This window comes from Metopolophium dirhodum, chromosome 1 (genome assembly GCF_019925205.1).
Source record: "Metopolophium dirhodum isolate CAU chromosome 1, ASM1992520v1, whole genome shotgun sequence".
Taxonomy (NCBI): Eukaryota; Metazoa; Arthropoda; class Insecta; order Hemiptera; family Aphididae; genus Metopolophium; species Metopolophium dirhodum.
The window spans coordinates 52,037,208-52,064,309 of NC_083560.1; the positions used below are offsets into that span (position 1 = coordinate 52,037,208).

The 27,102-nt window shown below is 27.3% G+C and overlaps 1 protein-coding gene across 1 annotated transcript in view; it reads left to right on the forward strand.

Annotated features, from left to right (window-relative positions):
* LOC132933939 (uncharacterized) overlaps positions 1 to 27,102 on the forward strand; it is a 292,866-nt gene that overhangs the window by 146,986 nt on the left and 118,778 nt on the right. The window contains exons 3-6 of the mRNA XM_061000219.1: positions 6,048 to 6,160; positions 14,757 to 14,887; positions 20,088 to 20,211; positions 21,349 to 21,443. Coding sequence (XP_060856202.1) covers positions 6,092 to 6,160; positions 14,757 to 14,887; positions 20,088 to 20,211; positions 21,349 to 21,443 — 419 coding nt within the window. The 5' untranslated portion in view covers positions 6,048 to 6,091. The remainder of the gene's footprint in view (positions 1 to 6,047; positions 6,161 to 14,756; positions 14,888 to 20,087; positions 20,212 to 21,348; positions 21,444 to 27,102) is intronic.

Genomic DNA, 27,102 nt, shown 5'->3' on the forward strand with positions numbered 1-27,102 from the left:
TAGTATTTTACGGACTATTTTTCAAGAATTCCTCATGCGATTACTATGTATGGTCTTATATTCTCATGTACCTATAATAATAGGTAGGTACGATCACAAATATCATATTATTCAAAATATTATTATACAATAAACCATAGTAGGTTTTTTAACTCGTTTCCCTGAGTAATAGGTACACCCAATGACAATTTATTATCAGAAATTATTTCGACACTTTTTGAACTTTTACTTGTTATTAATGTACCTACACAGGGATATACCTACTACCGGCATTACATTAAAGTTATCATCGAACGTAAATTCATCATCTACCTTACATATTAATACTTAATTATGGTTTTTTTTTTACAAAAAAAATATTTCGCGTGCAAAAAGGTATACGTTTTTATTATTTACTGTACTTAAAATATTGACCACTGTACGCACGAAGGTTAGAACCCCGTTTTAACCCCGTCGGTTGATTATTTTACGGGATATTATCGTAGTCGCAAAGAAAGGCGGTAATACACACCGATAAAGGACACAATATGGAAGGAAAAAAAAATAAAATAGCAATAGTGTAGTGTAAAACAATGTGCGATAGGTAATAAAATGGACTCTGTAGAAGTAAAAAAAAACCCTATGGGTACCTATAAGTAATAATGTGGGGATGGAGGGACACTTATGTTATAGGTACTACAACTGATGCTTACATTAATAATATCCCAGAGAGCTTAATATCGATATAGCAATAACGTTACAAATGTGGTGGTGCGGATAAAAACCCATCCTTCGATGGGCTCCAGTTGGCAACACTGCACACGTGTCGTTATAATAATATCATCGTGTCGTTACGCCGTGTCCTGCGTGAATCCGGCGAGTGCGTGAGAATTCTGTTCCAACCATAGACCTATAAACTAATGGACAACGCTTAGAGAGAGAAGTAAGAGTACGATATAGAGTGAGCGAGAAAAAGCAACTAAGTAGTAAAATGTATACAGTTCCTTATGCGAGCTCCTTCACTACTTAATGTTCCTTCTGTCTCAGATATATGGTTATATGATCCCCTAGCGTTGATAGCAGGTAGAGTGGAATGGGCTGTCCATTAGTTTATAGGTCTATGGTTCCAACCATGCTTTTCCACCGTTAAATGATTGATGCGGTGGTGAAATACGCAACCTGTCTTGTTTTCCGCCGCACTCGCCGAATTCACGCAGTAGGACACGGCGTTAGGTTATATTATATTGCGTACAAAGCCCACGCGTGATTTAAGCGACTATGGTTGACGTGCCATGCTGAAAAACCTAACCTAACCTAACCTGCGGGCGCGTCGCTTCTGTTGTTGTCTTGCACGTAATGTCGGAAACCAACTTGACTACTAAACTTGTTAACCGGTGCCGATCAGTACCAAACATACCTACCGCGTTAGAATACCAAGGCTTCCAAGTTATGAATTCGTCATCTGGTCAAAGCATTGTCTCGAGGCTAAACTGAAGACTCATAGTACACACATTACGTGCGACATTTTGAGTAAATCTTTGACGGGTATGTGCAGCGAGGTGGAGCAGGTCAGCAGTGGTGGAAGTTTGTCCGTCGACACGGTTGCAGTATGCCGATGACCAAAAGATCTCGTTCAAAATTGAAAATCGGTGCAAAATGTCTTCCTGATCTGGAGACTTATCAACTGAATGTAATCGTTTAATAGCGGGTCTCACTTTCAGTAATTTATACACTGGTATCAGTGAATAATCTGAAATTGACTATTTATCTTCTGGTCCTTTCCAATGTAATTTTAAGGTCAACATAAGCTTGAGTAATAAACAACGATAAGATGCATTCATAGTGTCACTAAATATACTAAATACATTTTACAGCTCGGAATACATAAATAGTTATATGCGATCCGATTTGGAACAAATCCTTTTGTTTGGATGTATATCAGGACTAGGGACAAAAAACTGAGGAATATGACTAGACATAGTTTTGAATGAAATCTCGGGCTCTAATTCGGTAGTTAAATGTCTGTATAAATTAACAAGTAGTAATATTGTACACAATATAAAGCACGGAACAGAAAAAGATCTATTTACAGCAACAAACGGAATTACTCTGTTTAAAGTGTTAAAAAACTTACGGAAACTTCTATAATTTACAAAATATCGTAAATCTATGTATTTTATTTATAGAGTTCTGGAACGAAATAAAAATAAAAGTGGATTCTATAGAAAATTTGTCTCATAAATCATAATAATGCATAGTGCATACATATACAAAATACACATATTATAATGGTTGGTTATGTTCAAAAAATAATAACATACGTTCAAGTATTGAATTTTAGCTCAAAATAGCTAAAATATTTTCCTTAGTGTATCAATTCTTATATCTGTAAAGTTATGTTTAACGAAATATGCATAGTTTGTAATATATTTTTTTTCACGGAGAAATCATTTTACACCTTAATAATTAATTTTTTTTTTCTAATGTTTCAATAAATTTGTATGTCTCAAATAAAAATGATTAAATACATGAACATTTTAATTTAAGTTATATATTTAAAAAAAAAAACAGAAAACTCACTAGCCTGTATAATAGGTTTTGAGTTTTGTGACTGTTATTGATCGTTTTTGATATTTTAAAATATATCTAATAACATTTAATGAGTTAATTTTATTAAATTTTTAAGACTTGGTCTTTAAGTATTAAACTGAAAATCTAATGATTTGAAAACATCAGTGATTTACGAATTTCGTCAAAATTTGAAATTTAAATATTTAAAAAAAATTGCAGATCTAAACAAAAATTAGTTTGTAAAATTAAAACCTTTATTTGTAATAGGTTCATAAAATCAAAACTGATTTAGATGTTCAGTATAACCATTCAATTGAATACAACTTTTAATTTCCATAAGATCTTTTTAAAACAAATACTCTTTACTCACAAAATTACATTATTTTAGCTATTTTTATTTCAACGTTAGAACTTTGTTCTAAAACATGGTTCTAATAATTGGCCTGAATAATAAAATTTCTAACAAAACTAATATTAAATAATGATACCTATCAACTTGATTGGTTAATTTTATTTATTTAGTATATAATATGTATGCTTGACAATGCTATTTCGTGTGCAAAGTAAAGAAGGCTAGTTGGACGTAGCTCCACAGTACGCATTCATCACCTCTACACTTTATGAGTACAACAATTAATTACATTTTTTACTGTCATACTATATTTTTTTTATAATCTACCTATGGAATCTTTAAAATGTATAAAAACTTTAATTTAGTTTTATCAATTAAACCCGAACAACCGTAACCACAGCTGGTGTAAACTAATCATATTGTGGAACAATTAATATTTGTTATTAAACATGTAAATTATTGATTAAAGCCGGGCTTCCACTATACCGTGTCGTGTCCGTGTTCTTTACATATAATAAATAATAAGTAGGGAACAACATGTTAGTAACACGTTGCCTACTATGAACACAAGCTGAATATTATAATATTCAACCTCACATGAAACGGTATAATTATTAGTTGAAACCAAGCTTAATATAATCTAATAATATCTTAATAAATTCTTAACCATTACTCATTAGCACTAATTTTTATTTTTATTTCAGCTACCTAACTAGCTCTATATGTTTACCAAAATCACCGTAGACCATACTTAGTTTTAATTCTAGAAATACACATAATATTGGTTTCATGTTATTTTTTTAAGGCCTAAACTATTTTAGAGTGAAATCAAAAGCAGATTGCATTCAAGTGGATTGATGACTGCTTATAGACTGATCAATGTATAGAATTGCTACACTTTTTATGTGTCACATAATGTTCTATATAAATTCATCTACAGAAATTCATCATAATAATGACGAGTACATTAGTTCCATTAGCATTTTTTTTTACTTTTTATAATTTATACACGAACAGAGAGAAAATAGCATAAAACGTTTTCATTCAATTCTATACACTTAAGCGATGTAGTGTTCATCGTGGTTGTATGTCCTATATTGTTAGTAAATTACTATTTACGAATATAACTCACAGACGTCAAAGACATACTATTTAGTATGATATATTTAAATGTGTCCATTATGTACTTATGATAAATTCAAATACAACTATTTGAACATAATTATATTTTGTGTTTTGATCAATTAAATTAATTTAAAATATTATGCTAAACTACAAATATGGAAACAATGTTTTTAAAATGTTACCAAACATTTTTTCTATAGATAATGAATCTACCTAAAATATAATATAATATGGAAAACGTCTTACAAAGAAACATTACAATTCGATTGGAAAATATCAGATTGCTTACAATTTCAAAACATATTTCATTGAATACATATTTTATACTTGTATGTTCAATACAACTTGTACAAATTAGCTACTTAAATATGAAAAGTTGATACGTCATAAATAAAACCGTACATTTTTATTCACAGGAGTATTAAAATTTATATTACTATAAAATACATTAAATCACTGGTATAGTGACTGTTTATAGTTTTCAAGTAATTACATCAAAACAAATAGGTAATGTAAAGAATAATAGCTAAAAAAAGTCATGCCTATATATTTAATAATTATTTAATCATGTAGGAAAAAATTCGGGATTTGCGCATGTTATATTAATAATAAATTGAATTTTCAGGACCATTATTACATATAAAAAACATGGGAAAATATTTCATGGAAAGTGTAAGCCATACAACATTAAATATTTCTAAAGGTTAGGTTTGAATATTTAAACAAATATTATAATATTATGTTATATTATCATAATATAATATGTCTATGTTATCATAATATATCGTCGAGAGTCGAGACAGGTGTTGTTTTAATTAGTCATTGGACAATGCGTGTGTGGTACCTGGTAAATAATAATGGGATTTTTGAATAATATATGAAAGTTATTTAAATTGTCATGGCTACCGTACATTATTATAGCTCTAGAAAATAATCACAACAATTGCATACCTATTCATTGAATATCATTCTTGACCTAGTTTTTTGACATTGAATTTTGTCATTCGTGTGAATTGGTAATCTAGAAGTATTGACCAATTTCAAAGATTCAAGTTTATTTTTAGCTTGTTAATTTGATAGAATAATAACATAATGTGCAAATAAAATATTAGATCTACAAACACAATGATAAGGTTAATAACAATAAAACAGTTTTTTTAGGATTTTATAGAAAATTAACGATTGATAAAATTATATTTTCTACTACGTTCTTTTCCGTTTACTTTCATGAATAATAATAGAAAATACCAAACATTAGACGGTGCTCGGGAAATCAAAATTTAAATATAGTTTTTATGTTCTTAAACTATTATATCAATAAGTTATTTCATGACGAATGTGAGAAGTACATTAATTAATATGTACGAATTATCCATACCTTTTACTTATACAGAAAGTAAATTATAAAAATATGTTTTTGAATGAATCCATGCAATTTTGAGAAAGTCACTAGAATGCTAAAGCTATATACTGTCTAAAAACACAATAGACAGGTAGGTGTAAAGTGTATAATTAAATTATTTTAACACAATAATTATTACAGGACATTATGCAAATACCATTCACAATAATACAAAAAGAAATAGCTAACGTAATTAGAGTCTATAGTATGAATATAAAATAATCCAAGACTTAACTTTCCTAAGTAAATTTTTATTTTGTAAGATGCTCAACACATCGACATTATTGTTGCATACCTATAACATAATATTTAGTTTTAGTGGTTTTACATCAAATATATTATAGGCGTATTAGTTTCATTGTGTTATGAATTATAATTTTTTAAGAACAATTTACAAAATATATTACTTATAGGTAATAATAATATCGTGTAAAACAATAATTTAATGAACATTATGAGGAAAATATTCTCAATTATGATGAAGCTGTATTATCTTTTATGCGCTGGATTTATATGAGTTTTCAAAGATTGTTTTTTCGATAAGCTGTTTTAAGATTAAGTAAATGCTATGTAGGTCTATCCAAAGTAAACTGATAAAAAATATGTATTTATTTTTAGATTGTACCAAGTACGGGAAGTGGGCATGACGAAGCTGTTTTGAAATGAAGGGCTCCAGTATCAATAGATCTCAAGTACCGTTACTGTCACCCATCGAATACGACGGCATCGCAGTAAGTGTTTAAAAGCAACCATAATATCGAAGTATATGATTAAATAAAATCAAATACGGAATAGTTTTAAAAATATTTGTATCCATTTCAGTACACTCGAGTATTCCTTTAAGTTGCGCGGGCCAGGAGCGTAAAATAATATCACGCGCACGCCCGAAAACCAATATACCATACCCATAACCTAATCTAACCGACAGGTTGTGTGTGTGTGTGTGTGTGTGTGTGTGTGTGTGTGTGTGCGAGTAGTGGTCAGGAACATCGGCAAATACTGATGAGCTAACTGTGCATATATTTTCAACATCGTGTTGTGTATACTGTGTGCTTAACAATTAAAAATAATTGTAACAGTAAAATGTTAATAATATTATTGCTTGTACTGCTGGTTCAAAAATAAATACACATAGGATATTATATAGATTACGACGCACAGCATCACAAACAATTACTGAACGGACTGCACCTACGTATAAAATAATTAAAACTCCGTTTTTTTTGAAAAATTACCCAGCAATCTCTATTTGAAAATTTTACGATTGTCGGGTAACTATAAAATTCTGATTTTTCAAAACATATCCAAACAAATTAATATATACAATTTTATTAAACTGCATACCTATAGTGATAATATCTCACAATAATGATAAAAACATCGACATTCAACAATCGTATTAAATATTATAATATTATATCAAAGTGACTACGGTCGGTGAGCATTGTGGGATGGGGGGGGGGGGGGGGAGAGGGAGGAGACGTCAATGACGACATACAGAACCGGCAGTGGCAGTGACGACTACGTCAAAGGAGACGGCGAAATAAGTGTACTACTACGTACGGAGAGTCGTCGTGCGTGAAGGTAGACATGACGTGGACGTGAAAGGCGTCATCGGCAACGCATCTGCGAACTATACTCGTAAAAGGCTTGCCGCGCGTGATTAAAAAAACACGACAGGGGCGTGAACGGCATCGACGTGGAACGGTATAAGACAAGGGCTGCAAACGATCTGTGTCCCAAACACGGAATCCGTGTCCCTCTGTTTTTTTTTTTTTTCAGATCAGTTGAGTCGTGTCCGGTGGAAATTTTTTTTTCACGTTAGGTACCCGACGCTATACGCACGAGCTGGTATATTTTTGTGAGATAGGTACGCCCCCGCATTCGTGTACTGACGAAAAAAAAAAACGTAAGTCTAAGCACAAGTTTTTTTTTGTGCTCGTAAATATTTGAATCGACACATTTGTTCGTTACAATATTATACGTAGGTACCCATTTATTTGCATACATTTATTTATTTCGTACGAGAATAAAATATTATGTTGTTTTGCGATATATTTTACCACCGATATAAATTAAAAACAATTATTATTAGTCATTAGGCACATTAGGCTTCGAATAAAAGCAGTTTTCATACATTCAAAGCGTGAAAATATCCATTAGGCACAATACTATAATATAATACATATATTTTATACAAGATAAATTACGTTGTTTCGTCAAATCTATGTAATATATAATATTATATGTATAATCAATATAAATTAAAAGTAAAAATAATAATTACAGGTAAAAAAAAAAATATGTAAATGAAATTTTTTTTAAAAACTGAATTTTCTAAATAGCCTATACAAAAAGGCCAAACAACACTACATATTAATCGAAATACGCACTCCGTGGTTGCAGTTTTTTCGTACTAAATGTAAACAAATATTCATATAAAGCCTTTGACTGTCCAGTTCGTGCGAGACAACAGATCGCAGAACAACCACCTGTGTCCACATCTAATTGAGGAGTGGGCAAACTGCGGCCTGTTGGCCACTGCACTCAATGCGGCCTGTGAACCAAAATTGTAGGTTTTAAAATAACTTGAACATGATGCAAAATTGCAAAAATATGCAATTTATGCCTTTTTTACCCACGCAAATTTTTATTTTTACTACTATTTTGACCATCATTAAAAAAGTTTACTCATCCTTACACAAGTTTATAGCAGTGATGTTGGATCGGTGCATCCATTATTGTATTTCGGTAAATTGGCAAAGCTCTATATAATTATATCATTAATCGAATCTGGTCGAAACAATAATATTATAATTTATATACGGCCTTTTTGTTCCAAAACTAAAAGTATAAAAATAGTAATATTTTATTGAATATTATAACAATACGTTGCAATAAGGTGACTATAGTAAATTAAACAATTAAACAATATAGCAGAAGTAAGAGTAGTGTAGGAATTTATTGAAACTAATGGGTACAGTCACTCAAGAAGAATAGATTAGTTACCTTCTCAAACTAACGCCACTGTCACTATAAAAATCATCGCTTAAAAATATAATTCAATAAATAAAATAATTCTTTTTAACTTTTTAATAATTCACCTACAAAGGACAAAATAATTATATGAATATAGAACAAAATGTATTATTCACAACAGAACACAGACCGCAGACTAACCAGTCACTTACGTCATAAACCTAACTAAAAAATAACATAACTCACACTCGTACAAATGAACAATATTGATACATTTGTGAGAAAAAAAATATAATATTAAAAAATAATTCTGACAAGTAACTACACAATAATAATTTTGGCGATTTTCGTAAGCATAAAAATGAATAATAACACTTTTGAGTTATGATTAACAGTGATTAGTGTGCTTTGTTCAATAGGTATATTATAATAGTAGGTACAGTGTAATTTCAATAAAATTATATTTTCTGTATAACGAAATTTACTTACCTATACTATAATATTATTTACTAGAACTAAATTAGAATCCATTGTATGTAATTTGATTTAACGAATTCCTCTAAACTATCAATCTTTCATGTTTCACTCTTTTAATTATATTATTACAATATTTACGAGTACCTACCTACATTTAATCGTCATTTTTAATATAACAGAAATATCTGATCTTGGTAGAAAACAATGATTCACATCGGTGGCGAACAGAAGATAAAGACAATATTCGCACGAGCGTTGGCCTTTTCTGACCGATATTTCAGTTAACCCATCATAAATTATATTTTACGTTTATGTGGGTGTGTCGTTGACTATGGACAAAAATAGTCTGTTAACCATTATGAGACGTTGGGTTCGGAGGCAATCGAAATAAAAGCGATCACCTTATAGTGACTGGAATAGCACGAGAGCAATTAATATCCTTAGTCTTGTGGCTTTGAATTTATTACCAATTGACGGGCACAACAAATATATCAGAGACTATCAAAACTTTTCATTATTCATTGGGTAAAAACTTTTGGGTCCCGAGAGAGTGACCAAGGGGAAATCACGATATTGTCCCAGCTAAATACGAATCACAGCTGCCTTAAGTCTTTTTTTTCTCAACACTAGAGAGACAATTTCATTTTCCGTTTTAACCCACCGAGGGAATGCGGTTTTTGACCTATCCTTTACATATTCTTTGCCCTTTCGCGAATTGTGGTAGACATTTTTTCACAATAGTCAACCTCTCAAAAATATTGTCGTTTTCATAAATAAATTATTAGAAACCGGATATTCTATGGTCATTTCTCGATGATATTTGTGTATAATTTCTAAACCAAACCCGAGCCAGTAAAAAATAATATTATGTAATAAACATTTTATTTTTTTCGTAACAGTTATATTTGTATGGAACAATTATAATTCGTAGTGCCTAATCAAAACTAATATTTAGCCTTCATATAGGAAAAAAATAGTTTACTGGAGAGTGTACCACTAGGTACTCAAAACGAACCCCTATATAGTTTAAAAGTAATTCTACACCCCCTAGGATAAAAGTTTAATAGCCATTTTTTTATAGCATATCAATAAATATGGCATTCGTAGATTAGTATTTGGAACATTTTATATACCACACTATAATTAAAACTGAATATTTTATTAAATTGTAGCAGTTTCTATATTGTATTACATATATTTTTAATCAATATAAATTAAATGAGATCAAACTTCTAAATAACAATTTAAACTACGTATTCTCAACGCATAAAGATAAGTTACTAATGCATTTTTGTATTACCCGTGCACTTCTGATTAAATAGCAACGATAGATATTTGTATACGTAGTTTACTGTTATTTAAAGAATGTTGTTCAGTGGCTTATATCTTTTTTTTTTTTGTGGTGTATGGCGAGGGGGGGGGGGGTGGTTAAATCTAAACCTAAGTGACCCTTACGACCAACGAAAATAGGTATTTAAAAAAAATCCAAAGTCAAAAAAGTTTCCTCTACCGATATTATGTCATGGATGTTGTTTTTTTTATTGAGTTGTGAATGCTTATATGTGAATATAACCTATGGCCGTTAAAATTCAATCGTTGCATCGATAAAATCAAACCGAAAATACATATTATAACTATACAGCGTCAACCAAGGTCGGGGTAGTACCGGTGGCACCAAAAAAACTTTCAAGTTAGCTGGTTGTAGCTATCATAAACATAATGTGATTATCAATTAATACTGTTAAGATTTTGGTTGAATATAGCATATTATCATTTAAATTATAAATGTTTGAATAACTATTATTCATGAGTAATATAAAAAATTAAGTAATTTATTAACTAACTAATTGTTATAATTATAACAATAATTATATTTTCTTCATATTTTCGATTTTAATTGATTATGCCTTACATAATACGTATACACCTCACCATTGTATTGTGTTGTTTTGTATTTGGTGACAGAATAATATTAATATTACAATTATTACCAGGTAGATATCGGAAAAATGAAACACGACAATAGTGTAGCTAAACTGCCTATCTAAAACGCCGTGTGATTATAAATACGTAAACAAAATAATAAAAAATATAATGGTATAATACTTTCCAAAATTGTATGAAATAAAGTAATATAATATGTGTTTAATTTTCTATTTTAGTTGTGTATTCCTGATAACATTATTTTCCGTCTTTTGCCTTTTGGTATTCAACTGTAAAGGTTATAAATAATAATGTGAACATCCACACTAAATTACTTTTGAATAATTTACTTATTTTTATAATAATATTATGATTTTAAAATATAAACGCTTAGTCAGTTGTATCTTTCTGATCTTTTCGATTGTTCAATCAGACAGCTAGTTACGTCAAAATTATACGTACAAATAGTATAATATTGATTTAGATTACATAATGATTACCTAGATAATTAATTCATTGACTTTTGAAATAGTGTATTTGTTTTTAAATGTTCAAGTAATCAACTCTAGAATGGACTATTTTGTATTCCAATTAAATTTATATCTGCAGAAATTCTTAAGGTCATCGGAAGTTAATTTGTCAAATAAATTTATAAACCTATTTTTTCATTAAAATATTCCCTTTGTGATTTATTTTATACAACGTGATAATACGACTAATCGAATATTGTTTAGTCGCAGGTACTTACTATACAATACAATATTATGTAATATTGTGTTTTGTTAACATTAAATATTATTATTTATTATAAAATATTGTTTGTACTCTTCAGATGATCATTATTGTCAATACCTATTTATTAGTTAATATATATATTATATATACATATATATATTAATATTATTGTGTATGATATATTAATATGCGTAGTCAATAGTCGTTGATTTACTTATTACTTATTAGCTAGTGCACCCATAATAAATCGCTGATAATAAATCTGCTGAGTGTTTGCAAACTTATACTATACGAGCAATTTTTATAACACAGTCCTAATAAAAATAAAAATGAGTCCTAAACTCTTCGCATCTAAGTGTGCAAAAGTCAAAACGACCGAGTCCATAATTTAATGTAATAAATCGTAATTCATTGGTATTCTGAATGATAGTACACAACGTTTTATAAGTTAAATAATAATATGAATTGGGGCCTGGTGGTTGGCTGCAGTCACTAATGTGTGCTGTGGTCAAGCATCGTCCGGCATCGCTAGCTCTCGGATGGGTGACCACGCAAGTTTGAAACCGATGCAAATGTGTTGCTCAAAACAACCCTCCCCACACACCTCAAACTCACCATAAGCCCCCACCACATGATAATGACCATAGTGGCGGATGTATCAAAAACAAAAAATATTTTTAAAAAAATATTAAAATTGTATAATACATTATATTGGCGTTTATCTTACCGTGCATAGTGTCCCTGAAATATGTGATAATTTTTTTAGGTAGGTACTGTATCAAATGTTGTATATCCAAATAACTCATATTAGCGGATAAAACGAAGTCCATTAAAGTTAGCTGCTGAGTCAAAAAAGTCTGATTTAAGTATGAAAAATACAAAATACTTTTTTACATGCATTTATGGCATGGTTGGTCAACACAATATTAATATAGATCATAAAAACTGTTTTTTTAAATGATAAAAACGTTTATAATTTTTTGTTTTATTAAAATGTTAGAAGGTAATTAATAACAGACGTTATTATTCTTTTTCTTCCATTAGGTAAAAGTTTCAAATAAATTATAGTTTAAATTTAGTGTTTATATTAATTAACGTTTCAGAGTTTTTTTTCTTTAAAAATAATATAATGCCGCTAACCAAATCTTAATATACCTCTGTATGAATGGACTTTAATGATGTGGTCTTATTTATTTTATAATTAAAATGTTTTTTTTTTCTTTCGTTTAATTTCATGATTTTAATTTTTGAACAATATTAAAAATAAATAAAATATACAATATCAAAGTGAAATATATTGTAAAGAACTATGTCGAGATTTTGTATACTTACAATGTTGTCAATTATTACTATATGTAATTGTAATTATTAAACTATAGATAATGTAAATCAAATGTATTTATTTGAAATATAAGTATAGAACCTAAATAACATTATGTTTACATAATATTATACCAGTCCCAAACTACATAATTTAGTTTGAAGTTGTGGGAATGACTTGTTTAACCTCATTAAAACTAAGTTTTATTTTTTAGATTATAAAACGTAATATTTTACCAAAATACTTTTAAATAAGTAATTTTAAGAGTTATATCAAATACGATATAATATAATATACAGAAATAGATGTTTGGATACAACCTGAATTTATCAATTTTATTATGTCAGTACAATTTAGATTGCAAATTCCAACATCAAAAATAATGTCCGATCACCTACCTGAATAAATTGACTTTGTCTCTAAATTAATGATAAATAATACGAATTTACAATGGTGTTATGTTACATCAAGTTTCATCTATTTTAGATTTTAAGTGATTGGTTTACCATCACATGTGATTTTAGATATGGGGATGCATCGGAATTACAACGATTTATCTTTCGTTTTATCTGTGATCATTTTTCGAACAGTGTTAGTGCACTAAAAGTTTCACGTGACCAAATATTTGATTGGATATTTTATTTAGTAGGTGCTTTAAACGAGTCATTGTGTTTTAAATGTCTTATTAGTTAGTTTCGGTAAGTGTAATGAAAAAATAAAGGAAAAAGTAGGGAATATGGTTAAAGTGTCTGTTTTTCAAAAGCTCGTAGATTATATTGTTTTTTTTTTATGATAGTTGTATGTTTAGATATAGGCGTAGTGCTATAGTATATAACTATACAAGTAAGATTTTAATATATAAATAAATTGAATTATAATAAATAGTACATATTATTAAAAAATTATAACTGAGATTAACTTAAAAGAATCAAAAAAATAAATAAAAATAAGGCGTTAATAAGAGTCAAGTATTATAATTTAATATAATTAATTATGATAGCTTGATATGGTGTGGTGTCTATCTTCAGTCACTGATGTGTCACTTAGTGCTACTAGTTCCCGGATGGGTGACCACCCGGGTTTTTAGTATCAAATACTTTCTACACATCCTCGTGTTCTAAAAAAAAACAACCGTACTCTCCCCCGCACTAATAAAATAACCCAGGCTAATAACCTCAGATGTTGAAGCCTTAAATTTAAAAAAATAAAAAATAAATTATTTTATAGTACTATTATAGTTTTATTATATATTATTAATTATTCTATTAGAATTTCCATTATTTTAATTTTATTAACTATAAATTTCATCAGTTTAAATATAATTAAACTTAACACTACTTTAAACATTAAATTATCTCCTTTTCTTTAAATCGTATACTTAATTCTACTTATTCATTATAATTTCGTCAAAAATTCAACAAATATAAAATACAAATGTCTTTACTTTAAAACCATAACCATCTGAATTATTAAATGTGATATAGGTATCACATTATCAATATGATTTTTCAACTAATTATTTTAAAAATCTTTAATAACATTTTGTTGGAAAAAATTACGAATATACTTGATACATTCATATTTCAGAACAAAGTAAGGATAGTTTACGTTTTTGATGTCTTTTTAAAATCATTTATCAGTAATAAATCTAAGAAAACGAAAAGGTTTTTTACACCACAGTACAATCTTTCTTATATGTTATAGAGAAATCTTAACATTTTAAGGACTATATGGACCTTCAGAATACTTCAAAATTATAAAATCCAAATATTTAAGGATAAAATAGGAGTGAGGGGGCTGGAAGACGTTTCCATTGTCTTAATTTTATATTTTTTCCTTATTTAGACTTAAACAATAATGTAATCTCATGGATCATTTATTTTTGTTCACAGGATGACCATCCACATAATGTGACTTCAGGTTGTGAGGGCTTTAATCCCCTCGATGAGAAGAGTTCTGAACCGCTACAAGACGTGTTAGATTTGTCAAAAATATTTATCCCATTAAGCACTCCACGTTGCAGGTATTTATTGTACACATAAAATAAAATTGTAACATTTATAGTGTTAAGCGCGCCACCATTTGTCTTAACCGTAAATCAAATATTAAAATGCCACACTGTAGTAAGACATTCTTGTTTCTGGTTTCCTATTAATAACAATGAGTAAGTACATAGACTTTGTTGTTTGAAGCATATAATATAATAATATAATACCATAGGTCTATGCATTTTGATTTAAGTCTGTGCAATAATATTTCGAATCGTGAAATTAAGATAGGACTACATTTATAGTAGGTATATGCATAATATATTAAAGTTTATACTAAACAATGTATATTTTGTAAACACTATAATATGACCTACTAAAATATTCTGTTTACTAATAGCAAAATGCGCACTACGCACAGAAGGACTGGGAAACATAACATTATTATGGCACAATAACGCGAGCAATGGTCACGAAAACATTAGAGTGCGTGAGCTTTATGCCTAGGTTTTTATCCCCTACAAATGTATCAAAGATGAACGTTAAATGTTATGCAAGGTTACTTATATCGGTTTTCGCATTACCACTTTACCAGTTCACTACACTGTTGTATTATATTTCCATACCCTACATCAAAACAATTGTACATAATTATACAATGCCCTTTGGTTTAGTTGTAAGACAGTTTTGTATGAAATAACTAGGTGAACTGAAAATATTACCTATTGTCAAAAAAAAATAATTAATATTTTTTTACTTATCATGTCTTGTATTATTAATATCATAACAATTATAAAATAAAGTCTACAACTAAATCAACGAAATACAATATAATATTTACTTTTGGTGTAGTTATTTTTGTACAGAAATAAAAATTAGGCACAAATGTAAGCCACGTTGTACCAAGCTTATTAAATTTGATAACAATTTTAAAATAGTTTACAAATAAACATGGTAAAAATTAATTTTTTGACAAAATTGTGGCGCCGGCATCACGCTCGTATGATTTCCGCCATAATATATTTGTGGAAGATGATAATAACACATTGCAAAGCATTTTTTCATACCACTTACTTAATTCGAATATTTCGGTAGGTAGTGGGAGGATGGGGGCAAAGATTCGAGGATTCGAGGATTTATCCCGACGTGTCCTGAATATTTATGGGTATATTTTTATATACAGTCGGCTGAAATTCCTCAAAAAATAAAATGCTAAGTAGGAGCGTGTCACAGTTGCTTCTTAACTATGGAAATATGAATTCTCATAATTAATTATCTATTCGAAACAGCTAGTAATTTATGCACGTATGGTAATTATACATATATGTCACATTGTTTTTTTTTCATTGTATACATCACTGGCTATTTTCTATAGCTTATCTCGTATTATGATACTGCATCGTAAATATTATATAGGTACCTATAATATATAACGATTTAATAGATATTATTATGATAGAAAAGAGATGTTTTTAAGTTGTTTTAATTGGACGTCTTATCAGTAGTATTTTTGAAAATTAGTATACTAATTAAATTAATTTTACGGTAAGTTGAAACAGTGAATAAAAAAAAAATCCGTACAGGATTTAATATCCTAGTGGTGTGCGTTGATTTGACTCTGCTCACGTTGAATGATGATGTAATGTAGAATTTTAAATAAATAATAATCAAAACAATTTGATCAGGATAGAATAGTATCTTAACATTTATCTAATATTGTTAGGCCGATGTCCTAATTTAAGTGTATAGAAACTACTAGATAGATCCTATTGACCTCTTCAAAGTACCGCAGGTATAGACTAGATTTTTGATATTTAAAAAATATGTTTTCGAATAAAATTAAAATAATTATAAAGAAAAAAAGAGGGAATGTAGGTAGCCACTTTGTTGTACAGTAAGGGTCATGTGTAGGTACTTCGTCATTGAAGGGTAAGTCTCTATAATGTGTGTGTTAAATTTGAATTTAATGATTTATTCATTGTATACAAAAAACGTTTCTGAGCGAAGATCATTGTTCAGCCTATACCAAGAATGTTTTATGATATATTTCTTTTTCTAATAAAGTAGTTTATTTTACTATTAAGTTAATACAGAAAGTTTAATTTATTTTTTACAAAATCATTGCATTTAAAAACCTCATTGTGTGTATAAAAATACAAAATAACATACGTTAAGAGTTTCAAGTACCCGGGAATAGTATTTTTCAAATTATAATAAAATAACTAAAATTGTTATTCTTTCTTCAAAAATCTAATTTAATTTAAATTTTAACTTAAGTTGTCTTTTATAAAAATTAACATTATACATTTTTTTTAATAATTTACTTATGAGAAATCTTGTACTAAAATATTCTGACTCAGTAAAAAAATAAAAATAATAATAATAATGTCTTTATAATTTAATGTAGTTCAAAAATGGGGTCAAAAGATTTTCAATAGTTGTATCATAATATACCTACCGAGAGTAAATGATTATTTATACAGATGGTTGAAATTTCAAGTATCTCAGATTATTATTTTTTGAATTACACCAATAAAACAAAATTAATTTTTTCAAATACTAGTTTTGCGCAAAAACTCGTTTATCTCTATTATTTTGAAAAGTACTTGGAATTTTTTATATACCAAATTTATACCAAAAGCTACCCTCAAAGTTAAAAACCGACGTTTTTTACTCCCCCAAAAGGTTATGAAATCAAAACTAAAACTCACATGATTGTAAAATCAGTACCTCCATTCATTGCTTTGCTCAGAACGAACAATTATACATGTATTTCAATAACGCTGGCAATACGCTTAGGAAATCCTCACTTAGCGCAAAATGTTAAAGAAAACACATACCTATAGATGTTATATTTTTTTTTCAAATAACAAATTCCAATCTGTCAGTCAATCTTATATTAAATATCAAGCAAACACTTGGAAAAAAAACATTATTTGCCAGAAACATTATGCGTGTATGGTGTATAAATTTAATATTTAAATATTAATACTAAATAGTTATATTATAATAATATAATACGAATACATCCTATGTAGGTACTAAATTATACGCGTATATTTAAATTTATAAACAATACATACATGTCATACATAGTATGATTATATATAATATCTTCCAAACAATATGATTCAGTATATTGTATTTTTATTATGAACAGAAATACAATAAAATATTTTAATTGAATATTTTTTTTTTGAATTAATTAAAAAAAAAAAGTTACTAAACTTGTAGCTTTGACAGTTACTGTAGTATAAAATAACCTTTACACTCGTATAATGTGTATAAAACAAATTAGATGAATACAATTTGAAAATTAATATTATACAAACGGTAATAATAGGTACCTATGTTATTATCAATCTCTCGTAGACTAAGTACTTTTTATCTGAAATTTTATAAACTTTTAATTAATAAAGTTCAGCTCATGGCTCTTATGAAAATACATATTCATAAATATATTATTTAGTTTGTCATATATTGTGGTACACATTATTAGAATGTTCTAGATGTTTGTGTTTATGCAGTAAACAGTACAGTTTTGAGAATTCGTTAGTAAACTTATTAAATCTTGGAGATAGCAACTAACAAAGAAGAAAATAACATGTGAAAACTCAATTTCAATAATTTTTAGAAGTCCATTTTTAGTTATTTAAATTATTAAATAGTACACTGGTCTTATGCTTTAATATTAATATTATTAAGATATGTTTTTTTTTAAACTCCACTGTTTGTAATAACCATACAAAAAATAATATAAACTGTATTTTTAATCATAGTTATTTTAATTATTAATTATTTACATACACTAAACACAAATTCTTGAGTGTGAACACAAAGCTTACTACAATATATTTATATCAAATAATCTAATCCAAAATTGTTATAATATTTTTATTCTTTTTTATCTATTTTAAGTTTCTTACAACTTTGGTGACAATGGCCATTAGTTAGGTCTATTCAATTTACATATTATTTTAACGCAAGCTAGGTTATACATTATGTTTAGGTATTAATAACTAAAAATAAAAATTGTTGTAAATATTATTGTTATTAATTAAAATATCAATACAATCCTCTTATAACCTATAATTGTCCCATAATACATGTCCATAAAATATTATATTCAGATATCAAATAAAAATAGTTTTATTTTAATTTTTATTGATCTTTGGCCATCGACGATGTATAAACTTGCATTGTTATAAACGAATATTTTTATTTTTTACATGTTTACACTTGATATTATATTGTGAACAAAATAACGTAGGTACCTATCAAACCTATATAGGTAATGTAAATTATTTTTAATGTAGACTTGATTAATGTTAATATTTCACATTTATTTTTTATTTTTCGTAAATTATAAATTCTTTTAAAAATTCCTACTCAATCGGATGATTGAAAAATCAAAGTACAAAAAAAAATAATAATAATATACGGGCTATGTTAAACTTTTTAATAAAAATTTTAATTGGAAATCGTGATAAAACACAAATTATAATTATTATAGAATCTCACTACTATAATACTCAGTCTCGGAATAAAAAATCTGGGACGTAGCTCTGCTGTGTAGTATTTTTCACGTGTACTTCATCATTAAGTACGTCACTGTAATGGATGTGTTAAATTTAAATTCAATAATAAATCATTTCATACAAAAAACGATTCTGTGCGGAGCTGACGTGTCAGACTTATTTCGAAGAATATTAATTTATAATTAAACTATTAGTTATTTATTTTTCTATTATTAATGCTGTAGGTTTAACTTTTTTTACGATATATATTAACTTACATTTTGTCAAGGTACCGAGGTACCATCGAATGGTTTGATGGTTTGGTTATAAAATATAATTTAATCACATTAAAACATAAAAAAATCACTACCTAAATCTTAGACTTAATCAATTACGTTCCCTATTAAAATCCAAGCTATTAATTCAAAATAAAAATGGAAAAAGTATGTAATCATTCTGCTGTACATTAAGAGATGAGCGTAAAAACAAGAACACAAAAGAAAAACAACACATCTTTATTCTTTGTAGTACCATCGTTCCACTACAAATCAAAAAAATGAAAGAAATTATAAACTTTAACGGATAATATGTTAATGAAAATATTTTAAAATAACTGTTTGACAAATACGCAGTTGTTATATGAACATAATATTTTATATCATTACTAAATTATTATTTGTTGTTATTAATTTGCATTAATTATTATTTTTATTTTTAGTATCGGTTCTTCTGCATCTACAGACCACCTTGGTTTTGAAAGTCAATTACTGGAAGTGGCAATTCGTACAAACGATGTTTCAAAAGTTAAACACTTCTTAATGATACATCGAGATAAATTTCAGGTGTGTATGTTTGTATGGTAAGAGTAAAATACAAAACTCTAATATATGACAAATAGTATAATTTTTGTTAATATTTATTAATTTTTATAAATCACCGAAAAGGAGATTCGGAACCTAAGGCGCTTAGTATAGGCAATAATAAGATATTTTATGTGCGGTTAGTGTGTGCGCAGTTAATATCATTAGTGTATAATTATAACTTACGTGTGACGTGGTTATAAGAGGAGACACTTACTACAACGATCACGCAAACAATATTACAATAATAATTTGTTATGTCGTTGTATTTAATGACATAATATTATTGCAATGCAAATTTGATAAAATTTAATTCCATTGTAATATCATACGATTTCGATACTCAAAACGGATTTTAACGTCAAAAGACGTTTGATTATGACATAATATATGAACTAATTTTGCAATTAATTTATTCGAATACTCATAACATTTACTGTTGAATAAACATACATTTATACAAACATTTCACATTTTTAAAGTCGAATGTTGATAGGCGCATGTCTCCAAAATTTGAAAGAGTTGTTTGTTGGGCCTAAAGACAAACAAACAATCCAATTTTTATAAACCCATTTGTGTAATTAGATTCATCAGTACGTTGGAATGGAAATATGAATTTTTAACATGAAAAACTGATTGTTTCGAATTCTTTTAAATAGGTAGGCGTACACTATAAGACAATACAAAATTGTTTACGTGACATGTACTTATTCGTTATAGATGAAATAAAAGGCTTATAGTGAAAATGCTAAAATAAAAATGTATACATTAACATTATATCAATAAAAAAAAAAACTTTAAATATTAAATGTGTTAACAACTTACTAATTAAATTTTATGGTTAGCAACAATTATTTTGGAAATAATAGATATTTATATGACGTGTAGGTTGTACCTACCTGAATTTCTAATTTAAGTTGTATATGAATCAATACTTATGCAAACGCATGAAAGTAAATTTAATTTGTATAATTTCTTTTTAAGTTGATTAAAAAATCATACAGGTAATCTACGCATATGTAGTTATTAGTGTTGTACTTACTATGAGTCAATAGCATATTGTTTTATAATATCGTTTATTTTTTTTAATATTTATTCTGTACATTTTGTCTTTTACAGATCAATAATTATTTAAAACCACCAGAAAATAATTTCAATTATAGTTTACCAAACCAGGGCATATATTCACAACCGATCAAAATTCCAACAGTCAGGTAAATTAGTTTGTTTATGTATAATATTTTGTATTATTTATGATGAATTCAATGGTGTTTACTCAACAAGTGTGTGTATATTAAAAAAAAATAGCTTGATGTTGATACATAATCATTTATAACATAAAATATAAATATAAAGATTTCACTTTTAATTAAATATATTTTAATAATCTATAACCACTCTAAATAGATTTTTTTAATCGAATGCAACTAAGCATTAGACACATTTTCATTTTTCAATGTTCATAATTTGTGTGCAACATGTTCCATCATTAAAACCAAAAAATATATTATATTTTCATAGTTTTTAGAAGAAAATAATTGAATTGAAAAAGTACAATATGAAGAATAAACATACATTTTTTTCACATAATTAATAATTACTCATTATTATATAACGTTTTCCATTAGCATATCCCAACATTTTTTATTTGAAATAAAATTAGTTGAAAACATAGTTTTTATAATGTTTTATAAATATGATATTATTATTATTTTAATGCTTTTATAAACGTTGTATGCTTAATTCGATATTTATTGTAGTTTCTGGAGTTTAAGGAGGATACTTTTATACTTTTTGTTTTACCTACTGTGACATATTGTTTGTTCTGGAAAGCAATTTTTTGTGCTAGTAAAAATACTTTATTATTCATCATTATAAAAAATGTGTTATTTTTTTCCTGTTCGTAGAAAATGACAATGTATAATATAATGTTCACCATACATATTATAGTGATATGTCAGCAAGGATACATAGGTTTTTTCAGTCCCCGAGTAAAATAAACTATTTTTAAAACCCTTGCAAGTCTATTTCGTTATAATTATTTTACTTAACTTCCAAACATTAAGTATTGTTTTTTTTTTAATGTCTATGTTACCAACCAAAACTACTTTCAGTGTAGATGCTGATAATTTACTGATTATTTATGTTTGCTAATAATTTGTTTTGAAAATATGAATACCTAGATACTGGTAAAATATACTATAGAATTATTTATTGACAGTGAATTAAAATCTATTTATTTATTTTTAAAATGTTGTAGTTACAACTGTTTATTGTCAACATGTTAAGCCAACATTTTTTGTTTTTTTTTTTTTTGTAAATGTATGAATATTTTAAATGCAATTAGTTTGGTTAGTAGATACTTAAATTGATTAAAGTTTTAAGTTTCATTTCTTAATTGGGTGGATGTTGTGAATGTGTGTACATATCAGTAGGTACCTACACAAACTGTATTAACTATCGTTAGGTACCTTTTAACCTCTGACTGGTTAATCTTATGTACTTACTTTAATGTTAAGATAAGTGTTTTTAAAATGGTTTTAGTCTTAAGATTTTTATGAAATTAATTTATCTGGTATACAAAATATTACTGTATGGTACTGTATGGTGACTGTATCATTTTGTATGGTTTTATGTTCATTTTTTATTATATATATAATACTATAAAATTTATATTGCATCATAAATAAATTATGTACGTCAATGACCCTTGAATTATTTAAAATAAAAATCCTAAGCTTTGTAAGTTCATGTTAGGTATCTATAGATATTATATTATTATAAAAATAATTGCATTGCAAATTCCATATAAATTACATAATTTTAAAACCAATAAACATATATTTAAAAGTCTTAAGTGATAAAATGATCAATGTCATCTTAAATCATGGTTTCAAGTATGTATATCAGTTGTCACAATAATTATTTATTTTAAAATTATGGACTAAATAACAAATGGGTACAATTATAACGAGGAAAAAAATTTAAATTGTTATTCTGAATTTCATTCAGTAGGTACTTACTAATATACATTTTTGAAGTTTTCCAAAAGTTCAAACTTCCTAAATCATATTCAAATTAGTTATCTACCCTAAGTTTCATATTAAATTCGTACACTTTTTAATTGTTTTTAATAAATAAAGTATTTATTTAAGCTACAAAAGGTTTCTTTCAACTACGAATTTATATTCAGATAATTCATTGCCGTCCAACAGAAGGTATATATTGGTTTTACAGTGCAGTGATATGTTTTTTTTCACGGTATTCAAAATACTTCAAAAGTTCCATATTTGTATCAAGGGAATCATACTATGTAGATTTTACTTTTGATACATAGCAATTGGAGTTAATAAAATAAAACAAAATCAAAGCTAGATCCCGAAAAACTGTTATTTGGACAAAATCATGATAGAACCACATTCATTGCCGTTATATTTTCGCCTTGGTTATAATAATATTATGTTTATAAAACTTCAAGATCACTTCTCAAAATATTATTCATAATATTATGAAAAAAAAATCCAATAATCAGGAATAAACTAAAATATAATACACAAGTCATACAAATAAACATATAAAGCATTATTTCATATTTTCTAGTTTGGTAGTTTATAATAATTGATAATATATCATAATAGGTACTATGCATAATAAAGTCGTTATTTTGTACGTGTGAAATATACACATTACACACAACAAACATATAATTAATCAAATTAGGCAATGTGTGTGTGGCAGGGGCTGAAAACGTAAGCGGAAAAAGACCGATTTTGAACCAAAACCTTATGAGAAAATATTGGGACCAAAACCGCGCTAGAACCCTATTTTTTTTTAGGAACCGAAACAGAAACTTATATTTTGACGTAGAAGTTTTTTGGTTTAAAATTTCATTAGATATTTTACCCATTTATAATCAATAGTAGTTATAACTTATTCAGTACAAATCACTAATGATTATAGAACCGTAAATCTGTAAAAATATATCATCAATATTATAATATTATTATTTTCGTAGTATTGTAATACTACTAATAGGTACTGACTCGTCAACAATTTAAAAAATATATAAATTCCAATTTCCATGTATTCGATAATAACCCCATACAGAAGGTAGGTATAACCTATCACAATGTTGTATCAAAATTGTAGATTTTGGATTCGGGGACGCCAATTATTACATTAATTATTATAATATAATAATATTATCGTTATTATTTCTGGAAATAATAATAATTCGTTTACAATATTTGGTTATTTAATATTCTTTAGTACTGGAAGACAATGTTCCGGAGTCAAAATTTCCAGAAATGTATCAAATAGTATTTTCCATTCCAGCAACTCGAGTTAATGTCGACAACCTTTATTCAGGGTTAAAATTTATATTATCACCTTACATATTATGAAACATAAAATCAGGCGATTACTGGGTCCTTTTTCCCTACCAGGAAATTAGATATATAATCAGGGCCCATTTACTACTATTACTAATATAAATGGATCTGATGTATACCTAGGTACAGCATTACCTATATCCGATTCTTATATTAAAACAAAACTATAAAATTAAAATTTTTTCAAGTCAAACACATCGTTTACTTGTAAAAACAGTAAACTGTAAGTGAATTTTGGCGCGTATAAATAATACACCATATCTACATTTTGATTTAAGTTCTATATATAATATATGAAAAAAAATAATAATAGAATAATATTAATAATATACGTTTGTAAAACAACATTCTGGTTCATTAGTGGTCATAATAACTACGAAGTTTTGATCTGATTGAATTCAATTTTTTTAATTTAGGAAAATGTATCGTTATTTCTTAGAGTTAAATTGGATTAGTTTAATTTAATGTAATAATATTGTCCTTTTTGTTTTTTTATGAAAATAAAATTCGATATTTGGTCTATTTATAAGTAAACAATATCAGCGGCACGCACCCCATGGGTAGGTAATATCATTGGTCATTGTTTACCGATATTAAATAAAACGTTACAAACGCCAAATGTTGTGCATACTATATCTAGCCGACGATGAGCGTCTTATATTGTTTATTATCAATAGATAATAAACTATTATAATTCGTATTTAATAAATTAATATGTATTACACATAATCAATGTAACCTATTGTAATAGGTTAACTATGAAACACGACCAAGAGATAAGAGACAAGAGCACCTACGTCATAATAATTATTGAAAAAATTAAAATAGTAGTTATACTACTATTACTGTAAATAGTTGGGACTTTTACATTGACTTTTCTGTGTACTAACTCAAAAGTACTGTCTTTATATTATTATTTTATTGCATACAACAGCAATCTATTAGGTTCAACTCATCAAATCTAAAATAATTTTAACATTTAAAACTATTTTAAATTTATTCAAACTATTATTACTTAATACTTGTGAAATTAATTATTCTAGAATTTAAAAAAAAAGTTAAAAACTTTCCTTTTTCGTCTGTATGGAAATCAGATTGAAATCAGGGACTGGAACCTTTTGAATTTATCAGTATCGGTTCCTGTACTGGCTCTCTAAAAATTGTTCCGGTTTGGTTCTGGTTTTTTAATAAAATAATATAAGGGTATCGGTTCCGCATAATTTAGGTACCGAAAAGTATAACAATTTTAAATACTTATCCGGAATGCGGGTTTAATTAAAAGTATGAAAAATATTATAAATATGATAAATAAAATTAAGTTATTTTTGAACCTAAAAGAACCTATTTAATTTAAAAATTCCAGTTAGGTTCTGGTACTTTATTTATTAAAATAAAGGTTTCAGTTCCAGTTCCTAATATTTTAAAGGTTCTGGTTCCAGGACCGGTTCTTTCAGGTTCGGTTCAAGTCCCTGGATTGAACTGTCTAATTGGTAGGAAACAAATAATATAACCCGACGACGAAATTCCGATTACCATCGATAATTATTAATCCAAACAATTTATAAATAACTTTATTATAAACCGAAACAATCGGTGTAGGTATACCGTGTACTCGCATCGCATTCTGCTTTATTTAGTTCTTATCATAATTCATAAGAATTCTAAAGAAAATAATATATTTGTTTTTCGACAAATACGTATTACTATGGCAATATGATCAAATCAAGTACATCAAAAATCGTATTATCAATAACTTTCTTACGAAATTCGTTATTTGTCATTAATGTGATTTTCTCTTTTCAATTATTCAATTAGAAATTAGAATTATTCAAAATAATAAATTCACTGAATTTTTACTGAAGCTGGTTGGTACCTATTTGGTAGGGAGCTCAGGTCTTCTAACTTTTAAGATTTCCCCGGTATCCTGATGGGTCATTAAGTGCCAGAATACCATCCACCTATCTAAAAAACCAGTAATTAGTTTGAACAAATATAATATATATTTTTAAAATTATTAAATGAAATTCTTCATGAGTAAGTCACTAATATATATATATATATATGTATATCATTATGTATTGACTATTTATATTATAACATATTACATTAATAATTAATGAGTTAAGCTATTATTTATTCATTTTGTATCAATCTCCATAGTAAATGTATACTATAATAAAGTAATTTACCCATAATATATTAAAGTTTATCTTACCACTATAGTCTATAATAATATGCTCGTTTATGTTTCGTATGTTTTATTATTGGTTGAATTACTAATAACTTATAAAATAGGTATTTTTTGAATAGGTTTATTATTATTTGGTTTTTGATAGTAATACTATATACCTATAACACAAGTACTATTTTTTGAATTCTTACAATGTTTAGAAACCTAAACCTAAACCTAAACCTAAACACAAACTGATAAAATCATGGTTAGGTTTGTAGACACCAAAACTGCTCTACCGATTTGGAACAA